This window comes from the organism of the source record quoted next, unplaced genomic scaffold (assembly GCF_019419815.1).
Source record: "Pyrus x bretschneideri cultivar Hongxiangsu unplaced genomic scaffold, Pyrus_bretschneideri_v1 Contig23, whole genome shotgun sequence".
Classification (NCBI taxonomy): domain Eukaryota; kingdom Viridiplantae; phylum Streptophyta; class Magnoliopsida; order Rosales; family Rosaceae; genus Pyrus; species Pyrus x bretschneideri.
The window spans coordinates 1,069,317-1,086,719 of record NW_025999535.1 but is presented as its reverse complement, the minus strand read 5'-3'; the positions used below and the strand labels follow the sequence as shown (position 1 = coordinate 1,086,719).

At 36.9% G+C, this 17,403-nt stretch overlaps 3 protein-coding genes and 1 non-coding gene across 5 annotated transcripts; 2 read left to right on the top strand and 2 right to left on the bottom strand.

Annotated features, from left to right (window-relative positions):
- Positions 1-1,540: 1,540 nt before the first annotated feature.
- Positions 1,541-2,095, top strand: LOC125477936 (monothiol glutaredoxin-S6-like). Its single transcript, XM_048585454.1, has one exon. It carries the CDS (start codon positions 1,609-1,611, stop codon positions 1,927-1,929), a length of 321 nt encoding a protein of 106 aa, XP_048441411.1. The 5' UTR covers positions 1,541-1,608; the 3' UTR covers positions 1,930-2,095.
- A 6,445-nt stretch (positions 2,096-8,540) lies between these two features.
- LOC103967388 (monothiol glutaredoxin-S6) lies at positions 8,541-9,528 on the top strand. The gene has a single exon (XM_009380639.3). The coding sequence runs from the start codon at positions 8,872-8,874 to the stop codon at positions 9,193-9,195; it is 324 nt and encodes a 107-aa protein (XP_009378914.1). The 5' UTR covers positions 8,541-8,871; the 3' UTR covers positions 9,196-9,528.
- Positions 9,529-11,527: 1,999 nt separating this feature from the next.
- Positions 11,528-11,600, bottom strand: TRNAR-ACG. Its single transcript has one exon. It is a non-coding gene; the product is annotated as a tRNA-Arg (tRNA).
- Positions 11,601-12,019: 419 nt separating this feature from the next.
- Positions 12,020-16,066, bottom strand: LOC103967390 (BTB/POZ domain-containing protein At1g03010). 2 transcript variants are annotated; one of them, XM_009380641.3, is made up of 4 exons: positions 15,586-16,066; positions 14,437-14,503; positions 13,091-14,290; positions 12,020-12,774 (listed from the first exon to the last, which is right to left on the bottom strand). In XM_009380641.3, exons 1-4 carry the CDS (start codon positions 15,675-15,677, stop codon positions 12,232-12,234), a joined length of 1,902 nt encoding a protein of 633 aa, XP_009378916.1. In that variant the 5' UTR covers positions 15,678-16,066; the 3' UTR covers positions 12,020-12,231. The 2 variants fall into 2 exon arrangements, with proteins under 2 accessions (XP_009378916.1, XP_018507920.1); XM_018652404.2 differs by lacking the exon at positions 15,586-16,066 and adding an exon at positions 14,594-14,825.
- Between the last annotated feature and the right edge of the window lie 1,337 nt (positions 16,067-17,403).

Sequence of the window (17,403 nt, the reverse complement as noted above, 5' to 3'; positions counted from 1 at the left end):
AGAGTTATTTATTGGTTTGGAATTAATTCTTCTTTCTCTTCCTTCCTTCCTTATATTTTCATGCTGCGAAGGGCCCAAGGAGCAGATTAAGGCCTGGTTTGGTATTAAGGTGATTATGAAAAAAGTTGGTATAAAAAAAAGCTGGGAGTTGTTTTTGTGTTTGGTTAACATTCAGCTTCAATTTTTTTTTCACAGTTTTGGGTGAAAAAAAACCAAAAACAAGAAGCTGCAAAACCCAGCTTTGAAAAACTGGCTTTTTTTCACATCTGTTTTACATAAAAGTTTACCAAACACTATAATACTGTTTTTTTTTTCAAAGCACAGCAATACCAAACCAGCCCTAACTAATGAGTTGATAGGACTGGTTCTAAGGGAGTGCGGGTGGTGTCACGGCAAGTGGTAATCCTACTTTCCACGATCGATTTTGAGTGAATTATCTTATTTCTTTTCACATTTATTTATGACGAATTCCTTCTTTTGGTACTTTCAAGCGATATAATTCTAGAGTTTCAATTTATGTTTCGCACAGGACTTTCTCAGATCCAACCCCGCTAGTTGATCACCTTTATTCAAAATCTCATGTATCCAAAATTTTCCTTCTATTGACTTTATATACAAGCTTTTCGGTTCTTTTCGGTTCTCTTCATCAGTTGAATGGGACGCGAATCTTGCTATCCTACTCATTAGATAAACCCAACTTATTTCTCCACTTAACTAGATTCTTCCGAATAAGATCAACTATAGGCAATAACGGATAAATACCAAAATACCCTAATCTTATGATTTTCTTTCACTTAATTATTAATTGTTGATACGTGAATATTTACATTAAATTCATTAAAATTATAGAGAGATTTAAATTTGAGTGCAAAAGATAGAGCGATTGTCAAATTTGCTCACTTAATTATTAATTTAGTAATAAGTATATGCAAAAGATGATAATTCATGTCTATATATATATTGTTTTCTTGTTTGATAAGGGTAACTCAGAAATTTAATGCTGCCACAATTTGCATGCAATAAATATGTTATGCCACTTGTTCGTTCCATATCCTTCATATCGCGATACATACATGAACACATATATACTAAAATTTGAAATGACAAGTTTCGCCTCAACGTCCTTTTCCAGAATGCTGGTCTGGCACATGCATGAACAGATATATACCAATATCATTCATACATGTAAGCATGCCAAATAAAAGCAGTTGGGGTTATGCAATAAAATTAATCAACAATATAAAGAGTAACTCAACTTTGTTATAAAGCATACATAGTGTCCCTTAATTTTTTTTCGATCTGGAATTCACGCTCAATGGTCAATCATGTCCTACACAGAACCAGTGATCCTAGCTAGGGTAACCATCAAGTAACTGACCATGCATGCATAAGGGGTAATTTGGGAATCGGATTACAATATCAATTTATCCTACTATCCCTTGCTAACTTTAAGCTTTTATTCTGTGGATCAAACTAAAATATTGCAAATCCTACCATGCACATTGAATAAGTAACCAGTATAAATAGACCTATAATGCACCTCAAGTTACTCATCAAGAAAAAATTTGTACAATTTTAACACATACATACAGCAATTAATATCTAGCAATGGACACATTAGCGAGATTGGTGGATGAGAAGCCATTGGTGATCTTCAGCAAGAGTTCTTGTTGCATGAGTCACTCTACAAAGTCATTCCTACGTGGGTTTGGAGCAAACCCTACAATTTACGAGCTGGATCAAATGCCGAACGGGCAGCAGATCGAAAGAGCACTGCTGCAGCTCGGTTGTCGGCCAAGTGTACCTGCTGTGTTCATAGGGCAGCAGTTCGTCGGCGGTAATAATACAGTCATGGGTCTCCATGTACAGAATAAGCTTGTCCCTCTCCTCATGAGAGCCAAAGCTATTTGGATTTGGAACGAAAAGTAGTGTGTGTGTGTGTGTGTATAGATTTAGTATTCAGATATGTACTGAACCCTAAATTCTAAACCACCGGCCCTACGAAGGGGCCGGTTCGATCTTTTTGTACTTTGATCGAGGTATATGAGTACCAAATTGAGAACTTCGGTAACGACGTTTATGAATACTGTAATTGCATATACTTCTAGCTCTTTCTTTCCTTAATTTTCATTTTTGTCGGAGATTATTTATGTATTGTATTTGATACAGAATGCAGTGGGTTGAAGAATAACTCTCTATCTACCAGAGCAAACCACTTACAACATTACAAGCAACCCACCCACTTTTTATCTCAACCTTAATTAAGTTCGAGAAGGATACATTAATTAAGAGGCCCTTGGAATTTGTTTTCTGAACTATAGATTACGTACTGAAACCTTCTTATCAAATATAAATCTAGCTAATTAAGGGGAAAATCTGGATACACTTGTTAATTGATGATTTGGATTGCAACTCTTCTTACGTTTCCTTTACCAGTGAGCCACCGGCCCTTTGGTCTCAAGACAAAACTGCACATATAATAACGTGATAAATAATGGCAGTGAGAGAGTTATATGGTCCAACTTGCTGGTACGTTTGAGAAATTAGATTCTGTTGAGCTCTGAAGATTTTAAGCTACTTGCATGTAGCATGTGACAAAATTTGTATATTAGCTATAATAGAAGGGCTTTATGCAATGAAGATGTTATTGTGGCAGTATTATAAACATTGTCACCTATGTATTATTATTGGAGAAAGTTAAACTGTATGTCATGTGTATTTCGTATTTATTTGAAATGCCCCTATAATTATGACATTCTCATTATGTAGAAGAGCTTGAGAAGGATTTTATGGAATGGTCGAATGAGTGCACAACAACATATTGTAGTGTTTCAAAGCAATAATGCGATGCTATGTATATGTTTTTCTTCACATAAGAGCATCCCTAATGGGGGCTCTATCCTCCATGAGACTACCATATTTGAAGCCCTAGTGAGAAATTGCATCCCCGATGGATTGAAAAATAGGGCTACATCCATCACAAGGGCTAGCAACTTCATTTGTTGGATAGAAAAATATTAGGCTATCTAGCCTAAAAAATTAATGGGACCCACATCAAAAAGGTAGCCCAAACCATTTTTTTTGTTATTTTTAATTCAACTCAAAAAGGCTATATCTCTGCCATATCTTTTTGATACCATTGTCGGCTTGGGTCCTTAACAACTCTAAATCTTGCTTGTAGTATACCGAAAGCTCTTTCGACATCCTTTCGATATGCCTTATGCATATTGCAGAATAATTTTTTTATCCCTTGTTTGAGGATCTGTCATTGTTTGGACAATAGTCACCCACTTTGGATATATATCATTTGCAAGATAATATCCTTGTTAGTGTTCGATACCATTAAGGGAATATCGAACAAGTGGAGCACGTCTTTCATAAACATCATTAAAAAGATGTGGTTTGTAAAGTATATTAAGATCGTTACAGAAACCTAGGGGTCCAAAGAATGCATGACAGATCCATATATCATATGATGCAACCGCTTCGAGGACAATGGTTGGGTGTCCTTTGTATCTAGTATAAGCACCATGGTGTGCTATTGGACATTTGTTCCAATCCCAGTGCATGCAATCTAGGCTCCCAAGCATACCAAGAAACCCTCATTCCTTAGCTTTTCTCAAAAGTCTTTGCAAGTCACCCTTCATCGGTTTACAAAGATATTCTGGTCCATAGACAGCGTTGATGGCACGATAGAACTTCTTGCAAGAGTCTAAAGTTGTTGTCTCTGATACCTTTAAATATTCGTCAACGGAGTAGGCCACTGCTCCGTATGCAACCATTCAAAATGCTGTTGTTATCTTGACATATGGTGAGAATCCACGTTTTCTGGTTGCGTCGCATCTTTGAGTGAAATAATTGTCAAAATTGACGACTCCCTCCATGATCTTGTTGAATAACTCACGCCTCATGCGGAACCTGGCTTGGAAGAAGCATGGTGGTTACAATGGAGGGTTAGAGAAGTAATCATGCATAAGTCAAACATGACTCTCTTCCCAATCTCGATTAACTCTTTGTCGGCGTGACAAGGTGCTACCGTGTTTCGGCTCATTTTGCACTTGCGCAGCCTCTAAACGTCTTTGGAAGTGCTGATACATAGCCCCTGCCATTGCAAAAGTAGCATTATCCTCATCAGACGAGGAGTTATCATTCCATGGTTGGGCCATTATAATTTGGTGGTTTGAAGGTTTTTGAGAGTAAAGGGATTGGAAGCTTATGTATTATGATATTAGTGTGATATCATTTATAAAAAGTGAATGAGATTCGAGATGACGATCCAACGAGTTAGCTTGAGATGCGAAATCTGATCTAACGGTTAGTGGAAGATGAAATCTTATCTTATATGATTTCGGAGAATGCATGTGCCAATCATATAAATGAACCAACGGATGAGATTAAAATAAGATAAATCCAATCTAATGGTTGTGATGAAATGAAATCTTATCATTGATTTCGAAGAATGTGCCAATCAGAGAAATAAATTAATGGATGAGAATGAGATAAGATAATTTAATGCAGTGGTTGTCATGAAGTGAAATCTTATCTTATTTGATTTCATAGAACAAACTAACGGATGAGATTGAGATAAAAGAACCCAATCCGATGGTACACAAGTGATGAAATTTAACTTTGTTAGAATTGGAATTTTTTTAGGTTCAAAACTTCATTAAAAAAAATTAAGATAACATGTCTAAAAATCAATTTAAGAAAAATTAAGACTAAAATAAATTTAATGTGTAATCAAATTACCACATAAATAAATATATAGCCTTATATAGAGCCCGAAAGGTATATAAGTCCTCATTGTGAGAGATTCTTTTATAAAACCTCAAAGATTCCTTGAAATTTTAAAATGAGCTATATCCACAATTCTTCTAACTCTATAAGGCCATATAGAACCCCTCATTGGGATGCTTTAACATTGGCTTTTTACTCGAAGCACTACGGCAGGTGTATCCATTCCATGCAAATCTCTCCCGCGGAGTTGATGATCCAATGACATCATACTATGAATAATCACGTGTTGCATGAGAGGTCCCAGCTAGATGCTCACATATGTCCTGCAAAAATGACAAGAAACCGTGGAATAGGAAACCACGTGATGACAAGGAAAAGAAGAAAAGAACAACTTATCAGAGCTTTACACGTACAAAAAATGCCATATTGGGAATTTTCTGACGTCGATAAACTTCATTTTGTCTAGGGTTTTAGCTGTGCTGCAAACTAACGTACGCAGATTTCTATGTGGTAGATATTTTTAAACCAAAACAAGCAAACTCGATAATAACGTTTTGTGATGCCACGAACCGTCCTTGCGTTGCAAATATCTCTTATATATTCTTGTTAGGCATATGTTATCCACAAAAATACATTCCCCACTTATCCAGAAAAAAGTAAAAGTCAAAATTGACGTCCTACCAATTATTCTTATGCATGCAGACTATTGAAATAATAAAACCACGTATCTTGAATTTGAAAAATTAATGCAAACTATTGAGCTAGGTGCTTATATAGTTATTTTCCTCTGTCAAATTTTTGAATTGGTTTGCCACTTAGTACTATGGTATAATAGTATTTATCTTCACTTGTAAGTGAGAGATCTTAACTTTGATTTTCGCCAAAGACAAATTTGAATTACATTATTGCTAACCTATTGTGAGGCTTAGCCAACTTCTCTACCCTCTTAATGTAGATAATATCGTTTGTGCAACAAAAACAAAATCGGAATTGGCCTACGTAGTTATCCACTATTAAGGGAATATTTTTGTGCACCACCTTATTTATCACTATTAGATTAGTTTAAATTTCAAAATCTGTGTAGTGAATATATACACAAATCTCAAAACTTAAACTCATCTAACGGTGATGAATATGATGGTGAGCAATACCACCACTTAAGAGTTGTGAGCAAAAATGCAGCCCACCATTGATCAACATTTATGTTGTTTTAACTTAATTATATGCAATCCAATTGGTTACGAAATCATTACTGAGCTTCATTAGATTTCTAATGTGATACATATGCTTCAATATCTTGCATGCAAAAGCTTTCTAAAAATTTAAGAAAATTTGCGGGAACTTTTTCTAATAAGTTATAAATCAATGTAGATCGATGGGCATGCAACATAAACCTATAAGTATATACAAAAGTTGTCATTAGATTTAATTTTATCGAAAAAAATCACAATATTCAAGGATGAAATCAAAAGGATATTTACGAGATTTAAAGTAAGAATATATATGATTTGATTACTTATAGTCACTTTAAATTAATAAACTCAGGTATCAGGTTCATATATTATCAATATCATCCTGATTTTGTTAATAAAATGTATATCGTAGCTCCAGAGAAATCTAACTTTTTGAAAAATATTATCCGGATGGTCTGCTGATCAGTTGCATGAACATTATGCTCTTGAAACCCTAATCTCAGAATAAAAATCAGACAAAATCAGTTCTATGATCATCCGGAAAAGCTATATATACCTACGAATGCGACTGGCTTATATATATACATATATATATATATATATTTGTACTAACTAATAAGTGGCATTTGCAATAAGAACCGATCGTACGTGAAGGTTTTGTTTCTTTTTTTGACGTTAGTGTTTGCTACCTACCCACGTGAAAGTTCTTTATTCAAATCTTGATTTAGTTTCTTTTGATTGGACTACTCTGCAAAAGGTACGTTACAAAATTCTTAACGGGTAGCTTATATTACATCCTTAAGTTATGATTCTTTATCGACGAGATCATGACTCGAATTTGATTATTGGGGTTAAAGATCCTTGTTTGACAACAATGCTCACTACAAGAAAAATGGAAAATAACTACGAAGAAAGCGTGGTTGTTGCTGGAATAACTATTGCTAAAAGTGTGACAACAGTCGGAAAGTGTTATAGTATTGTTACAATTTATTACTTTTAGGCACGTTTTTGGACTTTTTATCACGCTTTTGGCAATAGCTACACTAACAACAACCATATTTGGTCATTCAGTTGTCAAAATGTGTGTGCATAAATAGCAAAATGAGCTATGGGGTTCCAATAATCTCTCATTGCAGCGTATCAGTTTAAACTTTTTATCTTTCTGAACATCTAATTATCCATTATAACGATGAGTTTTCTTTCTAAACATATTGGTTGTCAAGAAAATAGCAAGCTTTTAGTCATACTTGCTAACAGACCACATAAACATAATATTGGATTCCTAAATATATATAGCTCATGTTTTACATCGGGCTTCTTTTTTTTTTTTTTTTTTTTTTTTTTTTTGAGAAAGATGTTTAGCATCTCTTAAATTAATTTAAAAAAAGAAAAAAGAAAAACACAAGTTATGGTATCTTCTCCTTCTTGTACGGTAATCACGTGGATTTATTAAAAAGGAAGATTAGCCTTTATATTAAGCATATTTTGTCCCTCACAAAATCGCTTTTGGTGCTTCAACTGAAATGGATGGGAATCTTTTGCCCCTTCGGATAAACCCACTTCAGCTGTCTCCACCTCAGCAGAATATATGGCAGATGCTCCAAAACAGATAGAGTAGAAAGATGGTGTCCTTTATTTTGATATGGGTTGTGCTATCTACACATTTATTTTTATTTCTCACATATCATTCTTTTTTGGCTGTTAGATCGAATAATTTAAAGAAAATCAATGAAGAAAAATTAATAAGAGTGTAAAAAGTAAAAAAAAAGTGTGTAAATAACACTACTCTTTCAATACATGTCCAAAAGCCTTATTACCATAAATTCCACTATTTTCACCTACTGGTGAGTGTGAATATGCCAATGCCCTTTGGGTCTACAGTGACATCCTCCAATGAAACCCTATCTTTATTCAATCATATTAGAGCCCTTTGGGATGTCTTCTTCAAAAATCGCTTCTGCTTATAAGTGTTTTTGTTAGTAGTGTTTTTGTTAGAAGCGTTTTTATAACAAATCTGTTTGAGAAATTCATGTGCTTTCTAGATAAAAAAACACTTGAAAATACTTACGAAATAGCTATTGACAAAGAATCTATAAGAAATGCTTCTATGACCTAGAATAACTTCTAAATTAATCTGCAAACGTAGCCAGAATCACTTTTGGCTGTTAGAAAGCACATTAAGCCCTTGCAGATTGCTACTAAAGATAATTTTAACTATTTTTCTACAAATTTTTTTAGATATGTCTACAATAAATTGTTTCAACCGAGTCTCAGTGTCTTTGAGACAAAAATACCACCCGCTCTTCTTTCCAAATGAAAACAAATGCAACTGTAAAGAAATAATAAGACTTGAGATAATCGACTGAATGCTTTTGATTGATATCAAAGGTTACAATACAAGAGACCTAATTTAAGTAGGTATATTAATACAGTTCAATGTATAAGATACAATACATGTACTCAGTTCAATTTACAAGGATACAATACAGTAACTATTTTTAGAAGAATCTGCGGCCTAGCTAATTCTGAGTTTGTTCCTAGCACTCACAATTTTCTTTGCAAAAAGCCGCCAAAAATATTTTTCGCTATCTAAAAATGCTTTTAGCCATTTCAAAAACATTACCAAATTGTCTTTACGTTACACTGATGATTAGGCCATGAATATGCCTCTGTCGTACACATCTTTTGCAAGTTGTTATTCCACAAGGACATTTCCAAAGGACAACACTGGGCTTGAAGAAAGGCAAAAGGGGGTCTTTATCAACTAATTATTCTATCTGCCCCACGTGCAAAGCAACGCAATGCACTATAAAATAGACCACTCGAGTGTTCTAAGTTCCTCACAGCAAGAAGCTAGCAAGCTCGACTAGTTCACTTCAGTCTTCACAACCCCCACATTTCCCTACTCTTTTAATCGTTTGTTTCCGGGCTCTGACTCGCAATGGACACGATAACAAGCATGGTGGCCGAAAAGCCGGTGGTGATCTTCAGCAAGAGCACTTGTTGCATGAGCCACACCATCAAGACACTCATATCGAGCTACGGGGCAAACCCAACTGTGTATGAGCTAGATGAAATGACAAATGGGCAGGCTATTGAAAGGACACTAGTTCAGGAGCTGAGTTGCGAACCAAGTGTGCCAGCCGTTTTCATAGGGCAACAGTTTGTCGGCGGAGCTGACAAGGTCATGAGCCTCCAAGTCAGAAACCAGCTTGTCCCAATGCTCATAAGGTCCAATGCTATTTGGGTTTGGAATAGAACCTGAATGACATCCTCGTATATTTATAACATATATTATACTATAAAATCCAGACCTACACTACTTAACAAAGCTCAAATAACAGTTCTTCTATTCCCTCGTAGCATTTCTTGTTTCGGTTGGTATCATGAACGGGAGTCAGTACGAGGTCGATATATACTCTATAAAGCTAAGCTTTTTTCACCTTCTTTATCTTGTACTAGTACTACCCTTGATTTCCTCTTGTCGAAGAGGATGAACCTGTATGTTTTTAGTTCCTGTAATCTCCCTTAACTATATTATATGCATGTTTAATAAAAGCAGAGAGCACTCATATACTTAACTACGATAGTTCTACAACTGCTCAGCATATAGCGTCAACCGAGATTTACGAGCCACAAAAATATGAAAACTTACTGATGCTGAACTTACCTCATGCTCAAAGGAAATCCATCGAACAAGAAAATGGGACCTTAAGTTCTCTAATTCGTGGTTAGGATGCCACGAATAGGTCTTGCATTTTGCTTTACTTTATTCTGGTTCTGAAAAAACTATCCACTAAAGTTGACATTCGCCCACAAGCTGTAGCACATCTCTCAATTTCCTTCTTGTTCACAACATATGGATAGAAATTGATTTCCGTAAAATACCATGCAGACAATAAGAAAAAATACGATGAGCTTTAAATGGAACATAACTACAACCGACATATACAAATGCAGACTCTTATTACCTTATCAATGTCAACGTTACACAGTGAATCCATAATTTTACACCTGTGAAAGATGGGATATACGGATACTTCACTAACGGGTAATTATTTAAACTAAACCAAATAAAGCATTTCTATCTTCATCAAATAACATAACAAACAAAACTAGGAAAGAAATACATGCGCTGCACATTTGTGATAGGTTCTCACTTCTCGCAAAGAGCGAGAGGGTGAAGAAACTAAGAGAGCCTTTCTTCAAATTTGGTAAAAAGCTCTGCTGAGGAAGAGAGAAGTTTATGTATTAAAAAAAGTTTGATTGTTCGATAACCCACGAAAAATGGTTTGAGCAGATCCTTCACTTCTGAATATAAACTTTTAAGAATGGACTCATCTGCTCTAGGATTGCATTCCGTCTCCAGTTTTCCACTGCACTCTGAACTGTAGCATTTGCCTTGCGTATCTCTTCAGCAGAGAATTTGTGCTCTATGATTCCTAAAGGTCCAGGCTGCAGTACTTTCACCACAGTTTCCATCTCTCGCTCTAGCTTCCTATGCAACACGAAACATGATATAATCCCAATTAAATGCAAATGAAAATTAACATCATATACTAAGAAAAAACACGCAAAATATAATAAATATAGAAAGAAAGACGTCAAGCACACAACTGACATTCAGCAGAAACATCACTCCGTTCTCTCAGATACATAACTTTTAGGGCCATCAGAACTAGTTAATAGCAAGAATTCGATACACAGGGCATCAGAGAGACACATAAAATTCAGCCCCAACTATTACAAATGGCATAGAACACAGTTTTCGTTTAACTCATGACCCCAACATACAAAAAACCTACAATTAAAAACAATCCTGGAGGTTTTAACGAAACCCTTCAAAGTCCCCCATGTGCTTTCAAAGGGAGACAAAAGGGGGAAATGGCCTCCTTTCCACAGGGCAGCAAGCAATTTCAACTTGGGAACACGGCATGATCAGGGGCGGGCCAGCGGGTTAATCTTAGATTAATCAGTTCACCCACCTTACAAAACATGCTACCATTTCAAATACTGCAAATTTCTTTCTTTTATCATTCATATAAAGATCCCAGCTTGCAACTCTCACTGAGAATTTTACAGCAGAAAGTAAATTAATTTTACCAAACAACTATGGCTAATGCCAATACCCATGTGCCCTAAATCAATTTAATCAATCTGGGAAATAGATGAACCGAAACCAAACAGACGAGTTTAAACTCAAAGCTTTAAACTTTTAAGAAAATTAGGGCTAATTACACACAAATCAAACTACAGAAAACCCAAATCATCAATTACTAATTATCAGCAATCTTCACGGAATCATTTGAAAACCCTAAAACTGAAACGAAGAAACAAATGAAAAAATAAAATAAAATAAAATTTTCAATTAGTATTTTACGAGGAGGTACCTGAAGATTCTGGAGAAGGGCAACAACGACCTGCTCATATCTCTCGATCGATGATGCGCCGCCGTCTCTCTTTTGTTCTACAACGGTTGCACGCAGAGGGATCTTCTGCTCGAGATGCTGAAACGTCGTCGTTTTCCAGCTTCCCTCGAAAAGGCGCGAAGCGGCAACTAACGACAAAAAAAAAGGGAAATTGAAAAATAAAAGAATCGACTCTGCTGGGGATCGAACCCAGAATCTCTGGTTTCGTAGACCAGCGCCTTATCCATTGGGCCACAGAGTCGATTTGTTAATACCCCGCTCAGTATTTTATTTATAAAGAACTCTTAAGCATAAGTGTTACGTTTGAGTTGATGAGTAAGCCACTAAGCCCCAATTAAAATTCTCTACAGAATGTCATATATATCACATTGAGGTTGTTAAAAATATACTGATAACATTGGCACATGTTTTTATGGCGATCACGTTGACACATATCGTGATGGATCTTGGTAAAAAACAAGCTTCATTCGTTATTGAGCTCATTGCTCTTAATCTAGTTGAAACGACATCCTTTTGGTGTGTGCCTACCGCATTTAGATCTCTGACATCGAACATGACATAATCTTATCGTTTGTCTCAAACGTAGAAAGTTTTTAGGTATAGCTGTCACATAATCACGTGATGTTACTAATTCACATATTATAACATGAACGGAAAAGATTTCACCAAAAGTTCAAGGGAGCTGTGATTTCATGAATACAAGTTATACATATATATAACAAATAGAATCTCAAAGTACACTCAAAAAACTGTCAAACTTAGATTAGAATTTGGAAAAAGGCACCACACTAACTTAAAATGATACTAATACAACAATTATATATTCTATACACTCTCGTAACACTTGTGTACATATTCACACTCCTAGTTTGTCATGAAACCGAATGGCGCCTTCGCTTCTGGAACGGAAATCTTGACTCCGAATGCGCCTTCCCCCCTAAAGGCTTGATACTATTGATCTTGAACAATGCATTGAGCTTCCCCAACTTTTTGGTGAATGATTTGAACAGCTTGTTTGCAGGATGTGACTTCACAAGCTCTTGTTTCATAGAAACATGATCTTTTTCCAAGTCTGTCAGCCTCATTCGCATTCTCGCAACTTCAAGCTTCAGCTCTCGGTTCTCTCTTCTGACTGACGCATAGTTGTCCCTTGGCGAAATGGCTCCACTGCCTGCACCACTGCCTGATCGCTGAGGGAATTGTGTACCGTTTATTGCCCCGAAGAAGAATTGGTTGTGGCCACCGTTCATTGCATTTCTGAGCCTGATTTGCTCAAAGTAGAGCACTTGAACTGCCATCTGTACTGGTAGCCTTTCGTTCTGCGCTGCGTGACTGCAGGCTTCTTGGGATAGTTTCTGGCAGTCGATGGTTTTGCAGAGGCGGTAGCGTTCAGAGTCCTTGAGGTTAGGATGCACCTATAGACAGAAACACAATGCAGATTAGTATTGATCAACATCTTGAAAAGAAAAATGCATTCACAAAATTTAAAGGGAAATGATTCCCGCACTCCATTTTTGTCCCCTGCGCGCATCTCTCCTTTCCATTGGATTGACTAAGTATCAAGAGCATTGAAGAACAAAACAAAAGCAGGATTACAGAAGAAGAAAACAAGAGTGCGAAATCTTCTGTCATTGTAAGAAAAAGTTCAGATTTGCTTAGGACTTGCACACAGTGACAGAAAGAAAAGCGAGAGCGAGATATATACATAATGTGTGTGTGTGTATTACTCACTTTGAGGAAGATATCCACAGCTCGGTAGAGTCCATCACTTAATATTCGAGCATGGTCCGGAAGTAGCTCTGCTAGTGCTATGAACTTTGACGGAATCAAGTTCGAGTCGAGTGCTACTTCTGCAAGATAATTGTCTAGCAACTTTGATACCTTCAGGATTGAACTTTGTTTAGGAGATCCAGGGCTGTCGAAATCATAAACCATTTCGCTTTCGTCCCTCAAGTGATTATCTTCATCATCATCATCTTCATCCAAGTTCAAAAATATCGAAAAGATCCTCAATACAGCATCTGTATCATAGATTGTGCTGTGGTTGTTTCCATGTGAATTTGCCGGAATCAGGATGTCTTCGAGAATTGCCTGATCCAGCTGCAGACCAATCCGCCTTTCTAAATCGGATCTGCAAGAAGTAGACGCCGATGCTGCAATCGCAGTTTTCAACAAGCTCGAAAGAAACGCCATTGGAACTGCACTCTTCCTTGATTGTGTTGGAAGCAAACTAACTATAGCTTCAACAATGATCCTTTGTTTCTTTTGCAATTCTAAATCCAAGAGGCTTCCTTTCACCAATTGGTTATCTCGGACGACAAGTCCTTGAAGAGAATTATGAGCATAGTTAATTAAAATTTTGCTGATCATATCCTGTTTAAGACCCTTGGTTTTCACCGCGGATAGAACGCGTTGGAAGAAGTCGAGGCTAAGAACTGTGAGCGCTTTTCCCCACCAGTCTGCGGGCGTTTCAGGTTCCATATTTGGAGCTCCTTTTGCAGTGAAGTTGTGGTCAAGTTTCAATAAGCCAGAGGTGAGCTGCTCTTTGCATGCATTGTTTGCAATTGCGTTGATAAGCCTGCTTACAAGGTTGGTTTCTTCTGCTGCAGGCAAGAGGGTTTCACAGCGATGAAGAACTGATATTGACTTTGATATGTTTGGAAGCACCGTCTCCTTCAGACAAGCTTCAGTTCTCGTTTCCATATTTTTCTCAGCATACTCTTCCGTCATTTCCAGGAAGTGCGCTACGCAACGAAGCATGGCAACATTTGACTCTGTAATTTCAACATGAACTCCGTAACAGAACTTTGCAGCTAGCTCAAATCCCTCTGGTCCACCCGGAACAGAATTGAGAATTATGCGCGAAACTTTTGCATCTTTTGCTTCAAGCAACAATTTCCGAATCCTTCCACTCTTAGAAACTAGGGGGAACTGCAACACAGTCATCGTCACATCATTATTTCGACAAGTCTTCATTTAATCGTGACACAAAGTTATTTTATCTCAAGCTAATGAATAACTATCTTGTAACCGCAACAAATTGAACAATAGACTAGTTCTGAACCGGTTTCACTCACCTTGTGAAGTGCAAAGCTTGATGCTCCTATTTCCACAGTAAGATCGCTAGAAACATCAGATATTGGCCTGCGTAAAAGAATAAATTCATTGAAAAATGGAAACGAAGCAAGGCAAGAAAATCAGTATCTAGGTTACAATCAAGAACCAAATGCATACATTCTCATAGGTACCAACATATCAAAAACCCTGCAGGAACTTCTTCTATTTTTTTTCCATGGAAGTACACAACACACACATTCAAGTTCAATTGAAACATATGGACAGTGTGATTCTCCCTAGATATTAATGGTTCGCTACAGGCGGATGGCTCAATAATTGCGAAATGAGTGGTGGATTGGAGTTTGCACACGAAGAGTAATGTTAGATTATGGTAAAGGATAAGAAAGCTGATTAGCTAAGCTTGTTGAGTGGACTAATAATACCATATAACGGTGTAACAGTCAGGGGAAGGGTCTGTCATAAACAAGGAAGTGTCTGTCACAAACAAAAACAAGGAAGGGTCTGTCACAAACAAGGAACAATTTGTAATTTTGTACAACTGGTCCGTACATGTGTTCAGGGCCTACAGAGGGTAAATACACACAAATAATTGATCCTCAAAACATTAACTTGGGTTGGCAGTTGGCATTTCAAGAATGTTGACAGTGAAATATGGCTGCATCTGGAGGACAGCAATCAGCCGGGTGGTCCTCGTGCTACTGTTGTTTCGATTCCGTACTGTCGGGAAGAAGCTCACAGGATTTATTGTGTGACCATGAAATGTTATTATCTTAATTTCAGAAGGGGGTGCTCAGAAGCTCATAGACTGTTTGAAAAACCTAGGCTCTGTTTTGACACTCAAATCCCAAAAAAGATGAAAAAAAATGAACTCTATTTTCGTGTCCTTTTATGTTTCGGGTTGTATTACCATGCAACATAGAGTAACTAGTAAGTAGAGACTACCATGTGACTCAAAACTAGAGAAAATATGGCTAAAATTAAATGTAGGTAATCAATAAAAGAGATGGAGGAACGTAGAACTGGGTGTAATCAAGTTGGCTATTGCAATGTGTGCCCAAGTTCATTTCCCGCTCTCGCATTTTACTATTTTACATAAGATAAGATATCACTCGAATATAAAGAAAACAGAAGATGAGGGGGAACATTACCATTCAGTGGCATGCCTTATGCTAGAACTTGGACGAAACGACCGCTTCCCGGAAATGCTAGGCTTCAGTTCACCAATGGTGACGGCCCCCATCTTTCCTCAAAACACCTTATGATCAAAATCCTGCAGCTCCAATCCCACTACAAAATTTTCAAAAGCCTCAAACTTTCAACAATATAAGCACCTTTACTAAAAACCCGTCTCAGATTTCTCAATTATTCAAACACCTTATGTTCATAAATTCCCACTCAAAATATTGCACCTCCAAATCCCACTACAAAAAGTTCAAAAGCCTCAAACTTTCAGCAACATAAGCACTTTCCACTAAAACCCCATCTCAGATTTCTCAGTTTCCAGTTGCACATTGCAACATTTGTCTGAGAAATGGTTTGAGGAAAGAGAGAAAAAGAAAAATGCTGCTAAAGTGAGGAGAAAGTCACATGAAACCGTGCAAGAACAAAGGAGGGGACTTTGAAACAATTTAATTACTTTAATGAGTGTCTATGATGAGGTTTTTAATCTAAAAGTCAAGGAATTGCAGATGCAAAAGCACTTTTCGGTGAAAGGTAGTGTGAGGGAGTGAGCGAGTGAGTTGCTTTTACATGGTTAATGTTTGTGAGGAATTTTGCAGGATTTCTGCGAGGGCTGCAGTGCTTTTGGGGGTTGTAATCATGGCTAGTGAAAGCTACTCGCTTAAAACTTTTGCTTAAATTAAGTCGCTAATTATGTGTAAAGCTAATTAAAGTAGAAATTTAAAGGATGAGTGGGTTTACCTGATATAATTAGAACCACAATGCATCCACTTAAACTATATTCCATAGTCTTCTAGAACCAAACATGCATTTCCATCATATATTCCATAAGGGATGTATACCCGTGTTACATACTTTCAGCCACTACGATTTCGACATCTGAAGGTCTTGTACGGCTCAATTACAAGAAATTATTATGTGATACTGAAACATTGTACATCAAACTTACCAATTCAGTTATGGATTGGGGTGACCTATACCCAAGGTGTAGCAAGGAGCAGCAGTTAGTGAAAATCTTAAGAGAAGATGAGGGGAAACGTTGTGTGAACGGCACTTGCATATAGATTAGTGAAGAAAGTTGTGATTCCACCGTAAATCAATTGGCAATATAAGAAGTAGCTAAATTACTTATAAGTACACGCAAGGTCCCTTCTTTTCCAGATGCAGGATTCATACTCTCAACACACCCCCTCACGTGTGACAAATTTTCAAACCTAGGACGTGGAAACACAAATTGGGTGACGCGGAGCACGTGTAGCCATTGGGCTTTACACGAGGGACAACCTGCTCTGATTCCAAAAAGAAATTTGGTTCCACCATAAAACCAATTGGCAATAAGGGGAGTAGCTTAGTTACTTATAAGCACATGCAATGTCCATTCTTTCTCGATGTAGGATTCATACTCTCAACAATTAATCAATCTTGCGAGATAAGAGAAAAATTGCATGAATGTCAGTTTGCACATAGGTTAGTCAAGTCTAAGAAATGGAGGCAAGACATCTAGTATAGCCTCTTAATCGTCTCTCACACAAGCTTCGAAATGCTAACAGTTTGCCCTAAAGCATACGCCAGTGACCTATTCATATTAGAACACAAATAAACACCCAGATGATGTTTTTCTACAATAGGGGTGTGATGAGGTCATATTATACCATATATTTTACCCTAATCTTGGTTATAGTTTATTGGTTATTTTGATAGAATTTTGATACTTTATTATGCATTTTCAATTTAGGACATTAAACTTCCTCTTGAGCAAAAAGTGATCAAATGGATGAATTTTGGAG